The 17571-nt window shown below is 39.8% G+C and overlaps 1 protein-coding gene across 1 annotated transcript in view; it reads left to right on the top strand.

Moving 5' to 3' along the window:
• The window catches only part of LOC126195005 (5-oxoprolinase), a 182864-nt gene that overhangs the window by 47210 nt on the left and 118083 nt on the right, over nucleotides 1-17571 (top strand). Inside the window, exons 2-5 of the mRNA XM_049933427.1 lie at nucleotides 109-300; nucleotides 3870-4114; nucleotides 8780-9028; nucleotides 11320-11521. Of these exons, the coding sequence (XP_049789384.1) occupies nucleotides 109-300; nucleotides 3870-4114; nucleotides 8780-9028; nucleotides 11320-11521 (888 nt within the window). The remainder of the gene's footprint in view (nucleotides 1-108; nucleotides 301-3869; nucleotides 4115-8779; nucleotides 9029-11319; nucleotides 11522-17571) is intronic.

The following is a 17571-nucleotide window of genomic DNA, read 5'->3' as shown; positions in this document are numbered from 1 at the left end:
ACACGAAATAGTTAACAGTATTATACAACAATCATAAACCAATAATGTTAAAAACATACTGTACCATTCATTTTGATTCCATTACGCTGTGATGTCTGTGTGTCTCAGGAAACCGGCGTTCCCATGCCGGCCGACCAGCCAGTGGACGGCAGCTCGGTCGAGTGGATCCGCATGGGCACAACGGTGGCCACCAACGCGCTGCTGGAGCGCAAGGGCGAGCGCATGGCGCTGCTCGTCAGCTCCGGTTTCCGCGACGTGCTCTTCATTGGCAACCAGGCCCGGCCGCGGATCTTCGACCTGGTAAGGAAATGCCCAAATAGTAGCAGAGATGTAGTTTAACAATGTATATTTATTGCAACTCCATGTGCCTCCCACTCTCCCCTGGTCACGATGGTTAAGTTATTCCATATCTTATATAAGGAGGAAACAACGAGAATGAAATTTGACTGGAATAATAGTAGTTAGTATTGCATAATATAATGCCAAGACGATAATTACGTGACTGATTTTATAATGTTAAAACTCAGATTTCTCGTACAGAGTTTAGGTAAGGCTTGTCAATCAGTTTCAAGACAACAATAATACAGTCGACTTTTACTAATTCGAAACTCGATAAATCTAAAAATTCTGTGTGTTTTTATTCACTCAGTAAATATTAAAGATCGTCATGACATACCGCACAATAAACAATGTATCAATCGAAGCTAATGGCTGTCTAGTACTAAGTAATTCGAATGATTTCGCCAATTTTTCAGGTGGCTGTTTCGTCAATCAACTCTTTGTGACAGTCCTTTGTTTTTTCAACAATGTATGTATTATGTTAATCTATTGTTTGAATAACGTCGTGGTAGTAAAAGTGTTTGACTTTCGCAGAAAGGTATCTGATTATTGAGCCCGTGGAATGTAAAGTGGAAAAAGAGGATGTAACGAAACCCTGACAAGGACGATAATGAAATGGAATGAAAGGGAGGAAACGGACCTGGGGAGGTAAGTTTCCGGGAAATACGGAAGCGTCCGATCCCGCCCGTCTGCTTTGACCCATGACGTCACAAATATGGCGGAAACGACCATAAACCACGATTCCAATATGGCGCATATAAAGTCGGTACGTACAAATTGAGGACGAAAATACATCGAAAAACAAACACACACTTTCCACTAAAACCCTAATGACACTAACGGGACAAGCGCAGGAAATGAGATGTTTCTGGGTGGGGGGAAAACTAAATATAAACAAATTTAGAGACCCACCCCCATACAAAACCACACAAAACGACGAAAAAAACCGACGTCACAAATACCAGTAAACACAATATCATCTGGAATCGCACACTATATAGCTCAACAGCAGCTCCCGATCCCATAAATTAGGATCAAACACTTCCCTTGCCCTATATAGCTCAAAAATATCTCCCAATACCACACAGCCACACATTGGGATCGAACACTTCTCTTGATCTGCGCACTGTTAATTTTATCCGTCACATCTATTCCTGAACAAAAACGACAACCAATTAATTTTACTAAAATTACCACACGATGTACAGCGAACAACACTAAATTAACGTTCACACAAAATCGTTAACTCACTGAAACGAATTCCACTACAAACACAGCCGACACTCGAACAATTCTGGATAATGAGCAAAAACAAACTGAGCCCATTACACCACACAAACGAAAACCCTGAACATACCACCAGAGAGCACAACACACCACAACATGACAACATCTACAAACACGCCACACTCACAAACCAAACTCGGCACTGTCATGACCTCACACACAACACCCTTACGTCACGTGTCAAAGCCGATGCGTGGGATTGGACGCATCTGTAGACCCAGTTTCCGTTTCCGAGAGAATGCTTACCGAATAGGCTTGGGAAATGTAGAGGACAAAACATATGTTCGAGGTTATATCCATAAGACAAAGCACAGTCATTTGCTGAGCATTGAAGGATTCGCCCTTAATGAGCAGTTGCTCACCAACCTTAAATAAAAGGAGATGACATAACTTCGTATTTTAGATAGTTTGTGTGAAGAAACTTTGTGTGGGGGTTAATGAAATGGTTTATATGGAAAAATAAATGAAATTGAAATTTTCTTATGCTCTGGTAATAAGTTTCTTCCCCTTTTTTTGATATACAATGTGAAGTACCGGTAGTAATTCCTACCCACCACCTTTTACATGTTACAGTAGTAGAAATTCTTCTACGGAATAGGAGTAGTTGTCTAGGAGAGACTTTCTCAGTTTGTTTTCAAATTTCACTTTACTGTCTGTCAAACTTTTACATCACTGTGGAAATTATATATATATATAAAAAAATCGTAAATTATTTGTGCATATGTGTGTATGATCAGTAAGACCTGTAAATAGGCTACATGTTCTTGTAGTCAAGTAACTTGTGTGTATCACTCCTGTGCAATTTCCTGTGCACAGTGATGATAAACACATACCCCTTAAATGTGAGCAGGTTTCGTACTGGTAATATACAACTACATATATTAACAGAGGTTTTATAATATACTTAACCTATATTTTTTTGCTTATGTTAGTAATTTTTATTGAGGAGATTGAGCAGTGTGAAGATTGGGGGTCGGGGGAGATTCTCTCTCTCTCTCTCTCTCTCTCTCTCTCTCTCTCTCTCTCTCTCTTGCTCTCCTTTATTGCAAAAAAAAAAAAAAAAACAAAAAAAAAAAACACTAAATGGAACAAACTAAATTGCAGTATGTAAGTCTTCTTATATAGTCTTTATCACTTCAGGCATTGGGGTTACCTCCATAGTCTCAGATGTTATTGAATATAGCATATGTTAAAATTCAGGAGTAAGTAAGAAACATGTATTTTTTTGTTTTCTCCAAAAAAAATTCTTGCCCTGAGATACAGGCCTCCAAAGATGACACTGCGAACACCATTTTAAAGATACGAATTTTGGAAATTTTTAAAAAATGCTTTATCTCTGTAACAGTTCTAGATATTTTGTTAGATTCTTTTTATATGAAAGATAATTGCTTTATGATTACAATGGTATCTTCCGTTTGAACATATCTGTCAAAATTATTTTACTGTCGCCTTTCAAATTTTTTTGTAATATACTGAAACAATTTTTTTTTTTTCAAAAATGCCAATCCAGAAAAGTTAGATTTTTTTCCCCTGTTGTCGCAGAAACCATGGTGCAATGGTTATGATACTAGACTGTTGCATGGAGGGTCATGAGTTCAAAACTCACCTGAACTGTAAAATTTTAATTTTTATATTCGGTTCGAGTGCATTCTAGAAGTCTCCACAAATGTTAAGAATCATTGTACTGGAATGTTTGTAACTGTATATATACCGTATGTGTTCTGGCTGGAGGCAGTTCGCTCTGTGCTCTTGTATGTGCAAGTGCTGAACAAACCTTCGTTAAGTGAAGTTAGTGTTCGTCATTCATCTAATTACACCTTCTTCTACGTGGCACTATAGTAAAAGAACTTTGACAGATAAGTCCAAATGGAGGATTTCTTTGTAATCATAAAGCAATAGTCCTTCAAATAAAAAAAAAAAAACCCAACAAAATATCTAGAACTGTTCCAGAGATGCAGCATTTTAAACTTTTTTCCAAAATTCGCATCTTCAAAATGGTATGCACAGTCATCTTTGGAGGACTGTATTTCGGAGCAGAAATTTTTTTGGAGAGAACAAAAAAATATGTGTTCCTTACTCTGGACTTCCTTGTAACATATGCTGATTTCAATGACATTTGAGATTGTGAAGGTAAGATTTTTTTCCTAGCCTGCCTGAATTGAAATTAACTATGCCTTCTGTATCTGTCATGATCTGCGAGTATAGTAAGATTGACATACTGAAGTGTCCTATGTCATCTGCAGGAGATAGTCACACCCGAGGTACTGTATGAGGATGTCGTAGAGGTGGACTGCCGTATAATTCCTGCACTCCCCGGGCGTTGCCAGCTGCAGGAGACGGCTGCAGACTGGCGGAAAGTGCGAGGCACTACTGGAGAGGAGCTCCTGGTTGTCAAGGAACTGGACACTGAAAAACTGACCAGAGACTTGCAGGCACTCCGCGGCAAAGGCTATAACAGCCTTGCTGTAGTACTCGCCCATTCTTACATGTGAGTCTCTCTCTTCCTCTGTCTTCCTCTCTCTAACTTCAGTAGAATGGTTCAAAGTTAACAGGCAGATTGTAACTTCTGTAAAAAACCAGCAGGCTCAGTCAGTTTTCATACTACTAATACTACCACCACCCTACTACTACTACTACTACTACTGCTACTACTACTACTACTACTACTACTACTACTACTACTACACAGAAACTCCCCACTGCAGCACCAGTTTTGGGCACTGACAGAAATATGTCTCACTGATAAATGAGGCAAAAACTTTAGGTGTACACATTAAGCGAATCAAGAAATGAGAAACCACCTGAATAATCCAAATGAAAAGCTAAATACAGTTATTACATGCTGTAAGAAAGCGTAAGCAAAATATGAACCATGCATATGAAGTAACAATTTACCATTCGCTGTGGACTGATGTGTTTAATTATTTGTGGGGTAACTTCATAATGAACATAACAATATTTAGACTACAGTAAAAGACTCTCCTCATTGACTCTGGCTGGCGATGGCATCCACTCAGAATTCTAGTTGGTGCCTGGCAGCGCTGACAAAAGGCGTGTGGCAACTGGTAGCCTATTAGGCCGCAGCTGTGACATCAGCGGTGCACTACTTCTCTTGGCAATGGTGGCATACCCCTGGATGACTACTGCTGGCCTGTGCACCTTCACCATGATAAGGTGTGGAAACTGCTCTACTAAGGATTCGACCTTCCACCCTGGGCAGGCATTGAATGGTCGTTGGCACTGTGGCACTGAGTCCTCCTAGGAACTCAGTGCTGGTGGTAAAAGGCAACTGCGATTGGCTGGCAGCGCTGGGATGCTAAGTCCCACCAGAAAATTAGTGCCGAAAGCACTGAACTTGAAGCCATGGCTGCTGCTGCTGCTGATGCTCCTTCATGCTATGGATTGGCATGACCACAGAAATGTGGCGATGTAGAGAAGACAATTGTATGATGAATCAATGAGAAATCTGCTGTGCTTCAAAATATAACACTATTTATACCTCTCTCTAGCACATTAATTTCCCTAAAACTTGTGGCTAGTGATGTCATGTATAACAGAAATCAGCCCTGGTATGGCGACCTCACTTTGTATATTGCGGCGGCTGTTGCTGCGCTATGCTGTTTTCTGATGCAATTGGCTGCCTTCGCTGTGTAGCCTACTTGCTTGACTGTTTGTATTGTCCTACATGTCATCACATAGCCAGCTTCCAGCCTGTGATGGCTAATGCATCATGTACAGAGCTATCAGCAAATCGCCTAGCTGGTAAACTGAGGGAAACCAAGTGAGACAACAATCTGTGGAGATGAGACTGGCACAGATGAAAATTCTCCATGGACGACAGTTACCAGGATGATAAGAAATCTCATTGACTCCGCCATCAGTAGCCAACCAGACTGGGCGCTAGACAGTTCAGGGGCTTTTTTCTGCAATGTGAAGTGCTTATTGTTGCAAGCTAGTGTAGACTGTGTTCTGTGATACAAAAGTGATTGTGCTGGAGGTTGCAAATGGGAAATATCTCCAGAACATACTGCATAAATGGCAGCACACAGCTCTACAAATATGTTGTCATGATGTTATTCTCAGATGGAACTTCTTGCAGACATGAGAAACATTCATACTTCGTGGAAAATCAGAGCTCCAGACTGACAAGCTATTCCAACATTCACACCAAAAAATAGTGATGTGCACAGTTGTTTGCTGTTAAAGAGAAGATGAGTTCATCATTAATTCAGATGCACAGTTAAAATGTGAACCTTCTGTCAATTGCAAAAAGCTACTTGTGCTCATAAAAGAAATCTATACGCCAGTGTTGATAATAAGCATTCTGAGCGGTCAAGGAGAATCTAAGATCACTAATTTTTTTAAGTGGCCACAACTTGTCCCTAAAGGCATGTGAGTAGAGCCATATCAGTCCAGCAAGGGCAGCATAGTGTCATTGATCTAGAATCATGCTCTGCTACTATTAAAGGCACCCCAGGGATGGAAGCCACTATCGAACTGCCAATAGGATCTGGATTGATGGAGAAACAGAATTGACAAGTAATAGCCATTCTGTTTCAAGTTTCCTGTGGTTTCAGATCCACAGTGAAGAAAAGATGGATCAAGCAGCTCATGATAAAATGCTGTCTCAACACTGGGGATCATCCACCATTTAACCAGCACTTGTATAGAGCGTCACCAGCTGAACAAAGGACAATCAAGGAGGAAGTGGAGAAGATGCTGCAGGATAATATCGTTGAGCCTTCAGAGTGTTCTTGGTCCTCTTCAGTGGTCCTTGTGAAGGTGGAAAGCACGTGGCTTTTCTTCATCGACTACTGATGACTGAACAAAGCCATATCTACTGCCACTCACTGATGATACCTGGACTGCTTGAAAGGAGCAAAGTATTTCTCAGGCCTGGAAATGTAGACAGGCTGCTGGCAAAAATGCAGGGTGGAAGGCTGACAGGAGAAAAAAGACTGCCTTCGTGACTCCTGACAGCCTCTAAGAGTTCAAAGTTATACCGTTTGGACTATAAAACCACAGCCACCTTTGATGGTGGACAACATGCTTCGACACTGTAAATGGGTGGCATGTCTTTGCTATACAGATGATTGTTGTTGTTTTTTTTTTTAAGACATTTGAAGATCATCTAAGATGACTGAAAACCTTGTTGAAATGTGTTCAGACTGCAGTGTCTGTCTGAATTTGAAAAAGTGCCTTTTCATTGCCCAAGATATAAAAAATTGTGGGGCATCTAGTGAATGGAAGTTGAGTCTGTCCGGATCCAGAGAAAATGTGAACAGCCACAGTTTTTCCAACTCCTCAGAACATTCCTGATGTGAGAGGTTTTCTTGGAATGTTCCCATACTACAGCTGATTCATAAAAGACTATGGTACCAAGGCACATCTGTAGCAAAACTTACTGCAGGGAGATGCAAAATTTTCCTGGAATGTGGCACAAAAAAGATCATTCTTGTCATTAAGGAGGCATAACATCTTCTCCAGTTCTGAGACAGAACTTCACACCAATCATAGCAATTTTAGAATAGGGTAGTTCTGTTGTATCATCTGGTGGGATGGACATGGAGACTTCAGGAGTAAAGCGTCAAAATGGTGTACAAAGCACAAACACAAGGATAGTGACTGCCTGTCAAGGAATCCTATGGTGGAACACAGCAGCATGGACAAAACCTCAGTCATTGCTGCATTAAATGAAATTGCTGCTGAGCACAGGGAAGATCAAGCAGCCTTGACAAAGGAAAGCAATAATAAGTGACAAAAATTTCTAATTTCCAATTAATAAAAGGAATGTTGTATAAGAGCAACTATGATCTGATGGAGCAGAAATGGCTGCTCATCATCTCAACTCATCTGCAGTCAGCAATCCTCAAGTATTTTCATGATGGCTCAACATCTGGTCACCTGGGATTCATGAAAACTCTAGAATTGGATACAGGTATCACTGGCCATGTCTCTACTGATCCATTAGACACAATGTGAGCCACTGTAAGGGATGACAATGATGGAAGCATGTGCTGCAGTTACTTCTGGGGCACCTGGTATCAATCACATCTGCAGTAGTGCCATTCCATCGAACTGTAATCGACTTCTTTGGAGGTTCCTGAAGTTGACAATTGGGGAGTCAATGGACAATAGCCTACACTGACTACCTCACCCACTATGCTATCATCAGAGCTGTGTTGACTGTCAAATCTCCAGAAATTGCAAGATTCCTTGTAGAAGAAATCATTTTGAAGCACAGAGTACCCTGTGTGATAATCTCTGATTGTGGAAAAGTTTTTCAATCAAGTCTAGTATCAGAGGTAATTTCACATTGCTGCATCACCCACAGGATGAAAACTGCCTGCCATCCACAGACAAGGCTTCACAGAAAACATTAAGACATTGTCATATATGCTCCTGATGTACGTTGATGTCAAACAGGAGGACAGATGCAGTGCCGCTCATCTGACCTTCGCATAGGACACAGTGAAGCAAGACAGTACAGGCTTCACACCATTCTTACACCACTCTTCAATCTCTACAGTTGAGAAAACAAAATGATGGATACATTGTTCCCTTTTAAACTACTACATGAAACACTCATCATCAGGATCAAAGAAGTGAGGCAGTTGGATGCCCAGGAGAAAGACTGTGATCACTACAATGCCTAGCACTGGTCAGTGAGACCAGAAGACTTGATATGGAGTTTTACACATGTGTGGAAAATGGGAATGTCAGAAAATTTAAGTGTTACTTTGGCCCAGTTGTATCCTTCATTGCTTGTTGGACATTACATATGAAGTCGAGGATTATGACCCTTCATCAATAAGACAAAAGCACAGAGACATGGTCCATGTCCTTTGTACAAAACCCTACAACAGTCCAGAGCAACTGTGCCAACTACAAATTCATGGGTCCAGTATTCTAACCCAGTTGGTTCTAGAAATTTTTGTCAATTATTATTGCTTTAACCTTTGGCTAGTTAAGTCAGTTCAAAGATTGGAGGAAAACAAGTTTGTATCATCTCCAATAGGACCATTCCTAGTAAAGCACTGTGGTGTTAAAACAAACCTTTGTGTTGACGATAGCTTAACTTTATGTAAAGAACATTGCTGACAGAAGTTACTTGTGAAAAATTATCAAAATTTTCTTTCGTCTTATTTTTCAGGTTTCCTGACCATGAGCTGGCTGTGGGTGAGATAGCAAAGAAACTTGGTTTCGGGCATGTATCTCTGTCACACCAGGTTATGCCCATGGTCCGCATTGTGCCACGTGGCTTCACTGCCTGTGCAGATGCATACCTCACGCCACACATTCAGCGTTATGTACAGGGCTTTGCTTCTGGATTCAAAGATAATCTCAAAGGAGTCAATGTGCTATTTATGCAGAGTGATGGTGGTCTTACTCCCATGGATGTGTAAGTACTGTCGGTCACTAGCTTATGACTGATTAAATATTCTGTTACCATTATAGGCTGCACTTGAATACCAACTCAAGGATAGTGGAAGCGGCATTATTTACCAACTCAAGGATAGTGGAAGTGGCATTATTAATAAGTCTTTTTACTCTTAGAGAAATGAATACACAAAAGTAAGATGTTGAAAGATGTGTACTGCAAACTTGCTACACTGCATTCTTGAAATTCCTGTTCATTCCACCTTGCACTCCTATCAAACATGATGATGCGTAGGAAACCATCTTTTTATGTGTAAAATTTGTTCAAAAAGTAATTGGAATTTTTTTGGAAAGAATCTTATTTATTTGCCTTCATCAATTTTATCCCTTTAAAAATAGTACCCATTAGATATTATACCCTTATGCCAGCACTTTTTCCAATCTCTGAAACGCTCTGGAACTTTAACTTTGTCGTAGCTTTTAACATTCTCTGTGATGCATTTTTTAATCTCATCTATTTGTAAAATTAGTCCTTTACAGTTTTCTTTAGTTTTGGAAACAGAAAGTGTCACATGCCGTGTGGTGTGTATGGAGATTAAAACATCATTACAGGTTTACTTTTGGCCAAAAATTCATGAATTAGCAATAAAGTTTAAGCAGTTGCAGTATTGCGTTGCAAAAGCCCGGAATTATATTGTAATTGGATAGATAATAAATCTACTCGGCAAGCAGCTGCAGAACACACACACACATAAAAGAAGGTATAATTAGGCACACTTCAGGATCTAGTGGCTCCTCCTTCCAGTGGAAGAGCTGAAGGGGAAGGAAGAGGGCTGGAGGAAAAGGACTGGAGAGGTCTAGAAAAAGTCACCCAGAACTGCAGGTCATGTTTTTCGTCACAACCCGTGGCAGTTTTTTTCTGGTTGCTTTATGCATACGGTGTGTAATTTATAAGTAGTACTCCTTATTGATCATTTGACGTTGTGGCAAAAACCCATGGTGTACTATGCTGTTGAAATTAAAGAATGCAATGAGCACAGCTTTCACATTTGACCATGCACTTATTGGTCTTGGCCTTGGTGACCCAGAATGCTTCAACTAGGACAGCTGAGACTTAATTTCATTGTTAGATCTGTAAATCTATGTTTCATCAGCCGTTATAATGTATTTCAGTAGTTTTACATTTTTATTGAGTTCATAAGCAACTCTTGAGCAACTTGCATTCAACAGTTTTTGCTCAAAATCCAACAATTTTGGAACAGATTTTGCTGTCACTTGTTTCATACCCAAGGCATGTTGGAAAAAATTCATGAAATATGCCAGTTGATAAGCCAACATTATCAGCAACTTCTCTGATTGTGATTTGGTTATCATTTTAATAATTTGTTTCACTTTTACCTGATTTAATTAGTTGGTGATGTGCTGCAGTGTCGAGGATGCTTGTTGTCATCTGTATCCTCACAGCCTTCTTTGAAATTCTTATACCACTCATAAGCCCATGTTCTACTGATAACATACTCACCAAAAGCAATATTTACTATTTATAAAACTTCTCTGAACTTCACATTGTTCTTATAGCAGAATTGAATACAAATTCTCCAGTCCATTTTTACACAAAACAACCACTGACACAACCAAAACACATGTAACATTTTTGACAGCTTACAACAGACTAAAGATTTGATTTGACTTACACCATTCATGTACTTTTCAGACACATTTATCAAAGCAACAATTACAAAATCACACAAACTGTACTAATAAAGCACACAAAATTATAAAATTTGTATAACTTTTTGAGCACACCTCATAAATGCCAGCAGAAGTAGAAACTGCCCTTGGTAAAAGAAATCAAGATTCAAATATATGGGACTTTCATTGGTGAAATCTTCTTGAATTATCATCCAATTTGTGGCGTAGTGTTGCTGCAACATTGTGACAAGTTTCCTACCCTTAGCTCCAAGACATGGAGGAAACTCATCGAAACATTGTGACAACATGACGTACAACGTGGGTGATAACCAGAGAAGATTTAATTACAGATTTGAATAGGTGCATCAGACATACTGTTAGTAAAAATGCTTGCTATCTAAAGTTCCAGAAGCACTGGTTGTTTGATGTAATCTAGGGATGAACATGATGTTGCATAGGGGATGAGGAATCTTAAGTTGGAAATGAAGAAGTGCTATAGTATTCACTGAGAAGAGGTGATGACTGCTTGCAAAGGAAGTACAACTACACACCACTGTCTTCTTAAAATTGTGTAGAAGAGTACAATGAGAACTTCTGAAAGCATCATTCATAATGTTTCAGATTCAATGGCTCCCGAGCAATACTTTCTGGCCCAGCAGGTGGGGTGGTTGGATATGCTGTCACAACATATGGAAGAGAAACTAAGTTGCCAGTCATTGGGTTTGATATGGGTGGAACATCCACTGATGTTAGCAGATTTGATGGAGAATATGAGCATGTATTTGAATCAACTACAGCGGGAGTCACAATACAGGCACCTCAGGTATGCTGTCTGTAATACCCAAATAAAAACAAATGAAGTTATTTTGATGTATTAGGAATATATTTGCCAACTCCACTTTAAAGTCAATAATACAGGGATACTATAAATGATCGATTCAGTTTCAGAGCTCTATATTTTCCATAGTATTACATGTTCAAATAAGATTGATGCAAACATAGGACTGTAAACTCACCAAATTTGCATTTTGCACTTGAAAAATGCTCTAAGAGTGCCGCTCGGGTTGTGCAACATGCACCCCAATGGTTGTCAAGTTCATTTCATAGCTTATGGAGCAACATCCTGTCAATGGTCATAACAGTGTCATTGATGCACTCTCTGAGCACCTCCAGTGTTCTTGGCAGTGGAGTAGATAAACAGTCCCTAATGTACTCCCAAGGGAAAAAGTCACAAGGCATTTAGTCAGGCGACCTGGGGGACCCAAGGGAACAGAACGATGTGCAACAATGCTCCACTGAGAATGCTCCACGGAGAGAGTGCCCTGTCTTGTCGGCTTATAAAATTCTTGGAATCGGCAGTTGTTTTCCATAATTCCTTCTAATGGACCCAAAAATATTGTAACAAATAAATGCCTTGCATGTTCCAACACCCACAAACTCTTTCCTTGCTGTCACCATTTTATCAAGGCACTGCACTCACATTGCCAACTGGTGGCAGAATGAAAACTTGGTGAGTTTACAGCTCTATTCATGCATCAGTCATATTTGTATATGGCAGCCAACAGGTCCGCGCATACTGACTTGGTATGTCATGACTCCAACAACTGACTTGGATGCACTCTTGCTTGTCCTTGCTCCAGAATAACAATCTATAATGACATATATTTAAAAACAAAGATGATGTGACTTACCATACGAAAGCGCTGGCAGGTCGATAGAAACACAAACAGACACATACATACACACAAAATTCTAGCTTTCGCAACCAACGGTCGCTTCGTCAGGAAAGAGGGAAGGAGAGGGAAAGATGAAAGGATGTGGGTTTTAAAGGAGAGGGTAAGGAGTCATTCCAATCCCGGGAGCAGAAAGACTTACCTTGGGGGGAAAAAAGGACGGGTATACACTCGCGCACACACACACATATCCATCCACACATATACAGACACAAGCAGACATATTAAAAGGCAAAGAGTTTGGGCAGAGATGCCTCTGCACGTCCGCCTCGACTGACATCTCTGCCCAAACTCTTGGCCTTTTAATATGTCTGCTTGTGTCTGTATATGTGTGGATGGATATGTGTGTGTCTGCGAGTGTATACCCGTCCTTTTTTCCCCCCAAGGTAAGTCTTTCTGCTCCCGGGATTGGAATGACTCCTTACCCTCTCCTTTAAAACCCACATCCTTTCGTCTTTCCCTCTCCTTCCCTCTTTCCTGACGGTGCAATCGTTGGTTGCGAATGCTAGAATTTTGTGTGTATGTATGTGTCTGTTTGTGTTTCTATCGACCTGCCAGCGCTTTCGTATGGTAAGTCACATCATCTTTGTTTTTAAATATATTTTTCCCGCGTGGAATGTTTGCCTATTATATTCAAATCTATAATGACAGTTTCACTATTAGTGTTAATACTTTTGTTAAGTTGTAATGAAAAATTACATTTCTTTTTTGCACGATTTCTTGAAGCCTGCAGCTGCCATTCTCTTTATCTTCTGTATGATTGTACAATTTTGGCCTTAGGCCATTTTCAAGTATCTAAAACGGAAGTTTCACACATTGGATACATTAGTGACACTTGTGATTTTGATGTAGGAACATGTCGTATCTGTGAATATACTAGGCACATTATAACTTACTATGGATGATGTTTTAGTAACAGATTATGTCATATATGTCGCTGCTCCTATGACGACATGTTATGCTTGTAAATTAGTTAGAGATGTTCACGCTATTTTAGGAGCATGTTACTTTCGAGCAGTTGTTGCAAAGCTCTTATGTATAACGTACTTAACACTAGGAAGATAATTATTTTACAGAAATTTGCTACCTAACCTGCTGCATATGCTTTTGTTCTCAGTTATATTTAATTATCATTCAGAATTAGTGTAAATATGACTGTATGTAATTTCTTTAAAGTAACTTGTAAATATTTGTTCTGTTATTGTAGGACCATGTCATTTTTGAATAGTTGGTACAAAGATCTTATACATCACATTTATCATAGTATTTTAATGAAATAGTACTGAGAACCATGAGAGTCTAGTAAAAACTGCTTTATGGCTGGTTGATGTTTTGCATTACAGTCATATCTATTAATGAGTGTAGCAATAATTTTACGTTCTGTGTTTCTGTAACGCTTCATTGTAGAACTGGTAGAAAGTTGTCTAGGAATTTCCCCATTTAGCAGTTTTGTTTTTCTTTTTTTTTTTTTTTCTTATTTAAAACTCTGTCTGACTGATCTTTTAGATGTATGTAGATTTCAATTTCTTCCATTACATCCATGACTTTTCCTTTCTGTAACTTGCATAATATTTGAAGTGATCAATCTACAAAGGGCGTTCAAAAAGTTCTGCACAGTCGTCTCCAATTTTTTTAATTTTTGCAGGAGGAGAATGAAATTTTTTGTGAACATACTTGGAACATTGAGCTATACATTGAGCCTACTCAATGTAGCCTCCATCAGCTGTGACACATCTGGCCCAATGTTTTTTCCATGATGTAAATGCAGTTTGGTAAAATTCTGGAGATTAACTTTTACACCATCACTTGACACAGGAAATAAGTTCTTTCTGACTGTCAAATGTTTTACCGTGCAGGTGGGCCTTTGGACGACCGAAGAGGTAAAAACTAGATGGAGCCAAGTCTGGACTGTAGAGAGGATGAGGAAAAATTAGCCAACCCATTTTCCTGATTTTTCTCCTGTATCAGAAGGGCTGTATGGGATTTGGCATTGTCTTGGTGTAGTCTGATGTGCTGACCCTGAAACTGTGGTCTGTGGGTCTTGATGGCACCTTGCAGCTTGTCCAGTGACAAACAGTAACGGTCCCAGTTAATTGTGGAGCCAGGTTCCAAAAAGTCAATGAAAATGGCACCACACTGATCCCTGGAGAAGCCTGCTGTCTGTGCAGGTCTTGGTTTCTTCTTCTGAGGGGGACCCGGATGATGCCACTCCATGGATTGGGCTTTGCTCTCAGGTTCGGACAAAAACAACCATGTTTCATCCTGGATAATGATACCATCAAAACACTCTTTCCATTCTTCACTAAAGGTCTTCATGAGACACCACACACATTCTTCCTCATCGTTGTCATTTCTCTTGTCAGTAATTTAGGAACTCAGCATGCACAGATTTTTCATACCCTAGTGACTGTACCAGTGATACCACACTACCCAATGACAAATGAGTCATTTCGGCAAGCTGTCATGTCATCACACATCTGTCATTTTGGATGATTTGATCAATGGTCACCTTATTCGCATCACTCATTGCTGCCTAATGTCTCCTGCATTGTGGATTGTCCAGTAGAGGGAAATCACCTTCTTTAAACCTCTGCAACCACTGCTGGATACTGCTACGATCCACTGTGTCCTCCCCATAAACAGGGAACAACTTCCTGTGAATCGATGTGGCAGAGTCGTCACCAGTCTTGAAGAGGTACTACATCATTGACCACTGTCGCAATCTGACATCTAAGTCATGGTCCATTATAGCTCACTTGTAAATAAAAGAAAATACTTTTATACATCAACTTATAGCTAAATGTTCCAAGTATGCTCACAAAAAAATTTATTCTCCTCCTGCAAAAAATAAAAAAAATTAGAGAAGACTGTGCAAAACTTTTTGAATGCCTTTTGTATGTTAGATATTTTGTGGTTGCTGTCTTTCAAGTGTGCAGCAATGTGGATGGGTTATTGTTACTTATTGTCATTGGGTCTTTGAAACGTGTACTAACTTTTCTTCCTGTTTGTCCAATATAAAATTTTGGCGTTCTTCACAGTTAATTTTGTAGATTCTTGATTGTGAAAATGGTTCTGATTTATGTGGTATGTGTCTCAACAATCGGTTTAGATTGTTAGGGGTTCTGTAACTGGTGTATAATTTTGTATCCTTGAAACATCGAGTAATTTTGTCAGAAATAATACCAAGATATGACCATAGATCAAAATCACAGGTGTCACTAATGTATCCAATGTATGACACTTTCATTTTAGATGCTTGAAAATGGCCTAGGGCCAAAATTTTACTATTGTACAGAAAATAAAGAGAATGGCAGCTGAAGGCTTCAAGAAATCATGCAAAAAATTCATTGCAGCTGCAGACCCTACCTCACTGAAAATTAGAAAAATTACCTATTAACAAGAACTTGCATGTGACAATAAGTTGTAAAATAATGAAGCAAATTTTTGACACTGTTTGTTTTCTTATGCAATTTCTTTTTTATGCAACATCTGGCAAGGTATCATTTTGAACAACTGCTTTTAAAATATGCAGATTTATGCTAAAGTGCTTAATTATTTTTATTGCTAACATTTACAGAGGTTGCAATGCTAAAGATACATTATTTGATACAGTCAGCTACATGATAAACCATGTTAAAGATTATTATCTACTGAGCTATTTGCAATTTGAATAACTGGTCATAACATTACACAGTATTTTTGTAGAGCATTGTATTTGATAATTTTGTATTTCATACAAAACCTGCACACTACTTGAGTAAATTATCATAGCCTTGGATTTTTGTTAGGAAATCTTAAATGTTTAGCAGTCTTTTCATTGTGTCTTTGTGCAACTCAGTGCCTTTCCTCTGTGGTGAGTAGCTGTCTATCCTATCCTGGACTTGCCCTTGTGTGTAAGGAAAAATTCTTAGCTCTGGAAAGAAAAACTGGAAGGAGCACTGCAGGAGTACTGAACCCAAAGCAGAAGTCTGGGAATCATAACATACCTCCATTAACAAAGTCAGCTGTCTTCCACTTCGTCTTTTGAATCAGTGAACAGATTTGCTACCACCATTTAGTGGCAAGTGTTTATCTTCAGAGAGGATGTTTCATATTCATGAGCTACCTCAACAATGTTAAATTCGTATTATGCATTGAAAATAAACAGATATACAGTATATCACACAATCATTATCAAACATGATGTTCATTGTTTGTGACTATCTGCAGATGATTTGTATGGATACAGAGGGCCATCCATTTGAGAACTGTCATGAAAAGTAGGAAATGCCTGGCACAAATACTGCTGAATGTCCATCAGCACAAATAAGTGTAATGTAACCTGCAAAACTAGATGGAAAAGACCCACCATTTTTTGACTACACTGTTGGTATTGGTTAGAAGAGTTGGTAAAAACTATAAAGTGTCTAAGATAACACACATACACACTCACACAAGGAGAACTCGGACACACATGGCTACTATTTACAATCCCTCAGGTCCGATTGTGGGGTGTGCCTGCATCTGATGTGAGCATCAATTTGCAGTGAATGGTGGGGGCAAGGAGTTGGGATGGTGTGTGGAGGGGGAGGGATGTTATACTGCTGTGGGAGCTAGCGGGGGTGGTGGGGACTGGATAGGGCTACTAGGTGTGGAGTTGGGTGGCTGTGCTGGGAAATAGGGGAGGGGAGGGGAGGGGAGGAGAGGGGTGGGGAGGGGAGGGGGGTAGGGGAGGAGATGGGGAGGGGAGGGGAGAGAAAAAGACTAGTAAATGCATTGGTGGAATAGAAGAGGTGGGTAGTGCTAGAGTGGAAGCAGGGAAGGGAGAGGAGTAGGGTAACCAGCAAAAGTTGACGCCAGGGGTATTATAAGAATGAAGGATATGTAAGGAGTGTTCCCACCTGCACAATTTAGAAAAGCTGGTGTTGAGAGGAAGGATCCAGATGGTGCAGGTTGTGAAGCAATTATTATAGTGGAGCACACATTGGGCAGCATGTTTAACAAGTGTGTGGTCAAAATGTCTCTTTGCCAGAGTTTGGTGGTGGTCATTCATGTGGACAGACAACTTTTTTGGTTGGCATCCCACATAAAAGCAGCACAGTGGCTACAGCATGGTTTGTAGATTATGGGACTCGTTTCACAGGTAATCCTGCCTTTGAGG

This window comes from Schistocerca nitens, chromosome 7 (genome assembly GCF_023898315.1).
Source record: "Schistocerca nitens isolate TAMUIC-IGC-003100 chromosome 7, iqSchNite1.1, whole genome shotgun sequence".
Classification (NCBI taxonomy): domain Eukaryota; kingdom Metazoa; phylum Arthropoda; class Insecta; order Orthoptera; family Acrididae; genus Schistocerca; species Schistocerca nitens.
Note: the sequence above shows the minus strand (reverse complement) of the source record. Positions and strands in the feature narration are given on the sequence as shown.